Source organism: Platichthys flesus, chromosome 5, assembly GCF_949316205.1.
Source record: "Platichthys flesus chromosome 5, fPlaFle2.1, whole genome shotgun sequence".
In the NCBI taxonomy this organism is placed as follows: Eukaryota; Metazoa; Chordata; class Actinopteri; order Pleuronectiformes; family Pleuronectidae; genus Platichthys; species Platichthys flesus.
Window position 1 is genome coordinate 10,928,967 of NC_084949.1, and position 6,302 is coordinate 10,935,268.

Here is a 6,302-nt window from a genome sequence, read left to right on the forward strand (position 1 = left end):
ATGGGCCGGAATCCCCTCAGAGGAAATGTAGACACAGACTCGCACGGGGCTCCGCACTCGCCCGTATCCCTCCACTTTGATTCTTTAGGCAATAATAATAATAATAACAATAATAACATCATGAAGGTGACCAGCATCGACTGCCGGCGTCTGAGGAAGATGATCAGGAAGGAGAGTGGGAGCTGCCTTATTGTGGATTGCCGGCCGTATTTCTCCTTCACCAACTCCAGCATCGGAGGCTCCGTCAATGTCAACCTCAACTCGGTGGTGGTCCGGAGGTCCCGGGGAGGACCGCTGCCTCTGCAGTTCGTCATCCCGGACGAGAGAGCGCTCTTCCGGCTGCGGGAGGGCAGCATCTCGGCGATCGTAGCCGTGGATGACCGGACGTCCCACTGGCAAAAACTGAAAAAGGACAGTGTAGCACAAATGGTGATAAACACGCTCTCGCATCTGGCGAGCGGAGCCAACATCTGTTTCCTGAAAGGTGAGAGCTGTTTGGAAATGAGTTTAAATCCAGAAAGAGGAGATAGACCTGATCTGTTGTGTAGTTGGCTTTCTTCTTCCTTCCTCTTTTACAGACAATCCTGACTTTGAAAACATAGTATAATGTATAAAAGCCACCATGAAGGGTTAAAACATCCCCTGTATACCTTTTATCAAATGTTTTATGATCTTATTTTTATGCTAAAGATGAAAATGTTCCTTTGGACTGAAACTTCACAGATTTTGTCTTCATATAGCGTGTGTTGTTGGCTGACGAGGTTAAAATAACCCATGTAGTCTATTAAAAGTATGAGTAGTTTTAATATTATACGTCAAATTGATTTTAGGCTCTAATATAATTGAACATGTTATCATAGGCACGGTTTTTGATGGTTTTTCACTTTCATTTATTTATTTATCACCTTTTTAAGCGGCTATATTTGGGACTAGTCCAGAGGTGTTATATTTAGTCTTACTTGTCTCAATCACGTACACTGTTATATAAAGCCAAGTCTTTTTTCTCCCACTGTCCTCCTCCTCTTGAGCCGCCTGTGTTGTTCTCTCACTACTCGGGGAGATAAATGTTCTGTGTGCGTCAACGGAGCCGATGAGTCAGTGGGCGAGAAACGCAGGCGAATTGGTGGAGCCATATCTTTAATTGATGGAAAATAAAAATAAAAAATAAAGGTGAAACCCCACCACAGCCGAAGGTAAACGAATACCTCGACGGGGTGATAAGGTGTTGACACACACCCATCTCCGTCTGTCACCTCTGCGTCCTCCTCAGGATGTGGGCCTGAAAGGATTACCGGTCCTCCAGCCTCCATAATTACGCGCTTATAATCAGGTTATAAAGGTTATAGGCCGCTGTTAAGACTGTTTCATAAACGCTGCCATTTCACAACATGTGTGTGTGTGTGTGTGTGTCAGGGGGTGCAGATTGTATTATTCTGAGCTCACACTCGTGTTTCCCCCCCTTTATTTTTGCTCAGGAGGATTCGAGAACTTCCACTCTCAATACCCTGAACTTTGCACTGAGGTGAAAACCATCGACCAGAGCGGAACTGAAACCGAGAAGAGAGTCAACACCCACAGCGAGAAGCTCTCTCACCACAAACCAGATTACGATCAGGTACGGACACACCCCTTCGCTGTTCTGTTCTTCCCATCTCTCACACAGCCACAGTGCTGCACATCCTCTCTCAGATTTATATTTTTAACGGTACATAAAGCTATAAAAACGAAAAGCAGACTTACATCCAAGCCCCGCTGACATTACAGAGATTTATATTTGGCATCAAGCTCATCAAAAAAAACAACTCATCATACACATGATATTCTCTGACCTTCACCGCTACCCAGCCGTCTTATATTTGGCTCAAAAAAGGGGGAGAGATCACTCACTGGTGGCCAGCTGACACCAGGACGCCCCAGAGAGGAAAACACTCTTTCATCCCTGACCTTTCCTTTATAACCACCACTGCCCAAATAGAAAGTGCGTGGCTGCCTTACACTTATTGTGTCTGAGGTTGACATATTTTGCGTTACTGCATGTCGCAGCTCCATAATTCCTCCATAATGTTGTGACTCAGACTATGGGTACATTTTTCTTAGAGACGCATTGAGCATGGGTTGACGAAGATGCATCAAGGCATTAGGGAGGCTGTGTGTTGTCCTTATCCACACGTCTCATGTCTCTGTTCCCCCCCTTTCGCCCTCAGGGTAAACCTGTAGAGATCCTGCCTTTCCTCTACCTCGGTAGTGCCTACCACGCCTCCAGACAGGACTATCTCAGCGACCTTCACATCACGGCCTTGCTCAACGTGTCACGCAGAGACCTGCAGCCCACCAAGGGCCACTACGACTACAAGTGGATCCCCGTGGAGGACAGCCACATGGCCGACATCAGCTCCCACTTCCAGGAGGCCATAGAGTTTATTGGTGAGTTGAAGGAAATTAACCAGAGATACTGCTTTAATTATTTTCTTGATGAGGGTTTCCGTTTGAAGATTGATGTTGTGTCAGGATCGGGCCTTTCCCTTTTATCGTCTTATAAAGTAGCCGATTCACTCAGCTCAACATTCATAACTATCTCAATGCAGCTAGAGAGGTGAATAAATACACCAGCGCCAAGATGAAGTCCTTTCTTGGACGTTAAGCTTCACTATACTTATAGTAAGACATCCCCTCTAGGAGCCTAAAAACAGTCGAGCTAGAGTCAGAGAAAACACCTAAACATAGATGTGATTATTTCGGAGATGCGTCCTCATGTAAACCCCCCTTCATCGCTGCCTTGCGCCTGCTGCCATTCACAAATAGAGGGCTAAAAGAAACCAGGCCGTAATCTGTTTAACTTGATCGCCAGCTTTCAGCCACGACACCGCCACCACCCCCCACCCCCGCCCCACATCCAACCAGCCAACACATCCAGCCAGTCCGCTTTCATTCAGGATTTGCTCACTGCCCCCCTTCCCCTTCCTCCCTCCCTTTCCGTCTTAACTTGAAAAAGACGCTCCCATGCCGTCATCGCCTCCCAGGCCTAATCTCAGTGGCTTACTCCGCCGGGTGTGGTCAGTCAATGTGACAACTGGGTGAGCTGTCCGTGGTTAGTAATAGCGAGGAAGAGGAGGTTGGGGGCTGACACACACACACACACTCACTCAGAGTTGTTTTGCTGGTTGGTTGGAGGATAAAAGCTAGTTGACGGACACAAATAGAATAGCGCAGTTGATGGTTGTTTACAGTTAGGGATCATTGATTTACCAGGGGGCAGTCAGAGGGCAATGAATGTGTCACTGAGGAAGAGTGTGTGTGTGTGTGTGCGTGTGAATGTGTGTGTGTGTGTGGGAGAGGAGAGGAGAGGGGTGCAGGATAATAGCAGCAGCAGCGGCAGCAAAAGATGTACACAATGTGCTGGTAGCTATTTATAGTCAGGCATAACCAAGGACAAAGCTTACCCATGAGCAGTTTGGCTGACCAGTATTTGGTGGCTGCTGTTGTTGGTTTTGTGCATTGTAGCGAATTGTTCAAGGGGCAGGTTCCGCCAACTTTCAAGGAGGGCAACAGAAGTTTGTCAGCCCTCATCACTCACCAAACAACACCCCTTACTGACCTAGTGACAAATGTACAGTCAGGCAGGAGATAATAGATATCATTGACCCGCCTGGATGAAAACAGCAGCTGAAGCATGTCATGACAGCTCCAGCCAATGAGGATGCATCACTTGTCTCAAGGGTGGTTATTATAACACCCACCGCTGCTGTCAGTCCATTTTTGTAACCTCTCTTTCATCTCGTTGCATCTGCCACTGCAGATGGGAAATTCATAATTCATTCATGGTGGGGAATCAGCGATCACAGATGTCAGAAATATGCATTTTTTGCCCTCCAGTGACACTCATGACCAGACAGAAGTGACCCTCAATGTGATAGAGAGAGAGAGTGAGAGATAAATGTGTAGGTGTGTGCCTTAGCTTTGTGGAGCTATGTGCATGTCGGGAGACCAATTCTAAACATGAGACACAGAAAGAAAATGTGTGTAGTAATAAGGGGTTCTGAGAATTTACAAAATCTTGAAATGTGTCATTGGCAGATGACAGAAAGTAGATTTCTGTATCGGCGTTAGAACGTCCATATAAGTGTGTAGGAGTGCTGCAGCAGCTCTGAATTAGAACTCAGAGCTCTGTGCCACAGTGAACTCTGCAGCAGCGCCCGGCGCCCCCACAGCAGCGTAGGAGAGAGAAAGTCTCATGTACAGCTGCGCTCTGTGACTCACGAGCGTCTGTGTGCAAAACTGGAACTGGTATTTCAGGAAGTGTTTCTCTGAGAAGGTTGATTTGTTGTTTTTCTATATATCGCGTGTGTGTGTGTAGATAAGATGTGAAAAGGTGTTGACATGAATTATTGCGTGGGAGTAAGGCATACAGGACTAATTCTATAGTTATAATGGGATTCTTCCATTTGATAATTATCACAGTTCAAAACTCCCTCTTGATTCATCGTGACACCTCCATCACCACTTCACTTTAAAATTCTAAATTACAGGCAACAAAACAATAATAAAACCCGACAAAATAACCATGGCTGATATTTTGAACTGGACCAACAGTTTTTTCAATAATTCATTTGATGCTTGTTACAGAAAGAAAAAATGATCTGTCTCTATATCAGATGTTTCATTAACGCTGATTGTCATTAACGCTGATTGTCCCCTTCTCCTTCCAGATCACGTGAAGCAATCAGGGGGGAAAGTTCTTGTCCACTGTGAAGCAGGCATCTCACGCTCCCCTACCATCTGCATGGCCTACATCATGAGGACGCAGCAGCTGCGACTGGATGCGGCCTTTGACATCATCAAGCAGCGGCGAGATGTCGTCTCACCCAATTTTAGCTTTATGGGTCAGCTGCTGCAGTTTGAGTCCGAGGTCCTCTCCATGGCTCCGGCTCACGCTGCCACACCTGAACCAGCCACACCCTGCGTCCCGGAGTCTGCATCCTTTTTTGCCAACGACTTCACCACCACCTTCAACACCAAAAACTTTGAGCCATCCGTGATCTCCCTCCCTACCTCTTACCTGCAGTCCCCAGTCCACCACCAGTTCAAACTGAGCCCAATAACTGCACTGCCTTAAAATGAACTTTGACTGCTTATAGTCTTACTTGAAAAAGTTTTAAGAATTGCTCTCTGTGTGCCTGGTGTGGAAACCAGTAGATAGACTGAGGTCAGATAATAGAGTTCTGTCTATGGGACTTGAGGCCTATAGGCCTTTTTCACAGCAGACTTTGTGACTTGTCACAGTAGGAACTGTTCCTGATGACATTAACAATGGGTATTTGTAAAGCCTACTAAGTGAATGGCCTACAGCAGCCACTGATGCCGTTTCCCTTCCTTCTGAACTGCAGAGATGAAACCACACAGCACACTTATAAACTGCAATATACATGACTTAGGTAGTTATTGTGATTTATTTGCCTATTCACAAATTAAGTCATGCATTTGAATTTAATTTATTTGAAGAATTGCTGTCTGTCCGATCTTTTTCAATAATGTGGATATGAGTATGTGTTTAATAAATGTTTTCAACACAAAAATGTGCTTGTTGTCAAGTCATCATTGCAGCATTCTATGTGAATATGTAGCTGGGGAGTCTGATGGAATTGCAGGTGGATTCATTCCCTGCAATGTTTGGCACATTTATTCCTGTAAACAGAAAGACAGGGGAAAAATCAATACTACTTTCTAAAACTGTCCATAACAGCTTCAGGCCTACGTTGAACCTCTCCCCGAGGAACAGGGGAGGCCAGGATACAAGAAGAAGAGACAACAGTGACACCTGCAGTGACTCATAGCCTTTAACAGCAGATTGAAATAGGCGATCACTTGTATGTACAGTTTTTATCAGACTGTTTGTTGCCAGGATATTTGTCAAGTTAAAGCAACCCAGTACAACCTATGCAAAATACCAAACATAAAAACATGCATGTTGCATTATATTTAGGAAATTTGGATAAAGAAAACGTCCCAATAGGAACAGATCTAAGTTAATTTTCTAAATGGGTGATTAACCATGGTGTTGGGTAGTTACTATCATCAATAGTTTAGAGTAGAAGGCAGATCTTTCAGTTTCGACTATTTTCTGTGTTTGGCGCTCAGATGGCAGAGAGCTGGACCGTACCAACTCTACAAAATGACAGGATAGTAAATATCAGACGTGTTATTTACGTGTAATTACGCAAAAAACTGTGTTTTTTAGTATCAAAATAATTTAATATACGTTTTCCATAATAACATCTTACCTTAGTTAAATTACTAAAACAAAT

The 6,302-nt window shown here is 44.8% G+C and overlaps 1 protein-coding gene across 1 annotated transcript; it reads left to right on the forward strand.

Moving 5' to 3' along the window:
- dusp5 (dual specificity phosphatase 5) lies at positions 1-5,586 on the forward strand. Its single transcript, XM_062388779.1, has 4 exons — positions 1-484; positions 1,476-1,615; positions 2,205-2,424; positions 4,707-5,586. The coding sequence occupies exons 1-4, from the start codon at positions 1-3 to the stop codon at positions 5,111-5,113; spliced, it is 1,251 nt and encodes a 416-aa protein (XP_062244763.1). The 3' UTR covers positions 5,114-5,586.
- The last annotated feature ends 716 nt before the right edge of the window (positions 5,587-6,302 follow it).

Excerpts from the sequence above, each read along its gene's own strand:
- dusp5 (XM_062388779.1), top strand. The coding sequence starts at position 1 with ATGGGCCGGAATCCCCTCAGAGGAAATGTAGACACAGACTCGCACGGG. Across the intron at positions 1,616-2,204 it reads ACAAACCAGATTACGATCAG|GGTAAACCTGTAGAGATCCT; the intron begins GTACGGACACAC and ends TTTCGCCCTCAG. Across the intron at positions 2,425-4,706 it reads GGAGGCCATAGAGTTTATTG|ATCACGTGAAGCAATCAGGG; the intron begins GTGAGTTGAAGG and ends TTCTCCTTCCAG.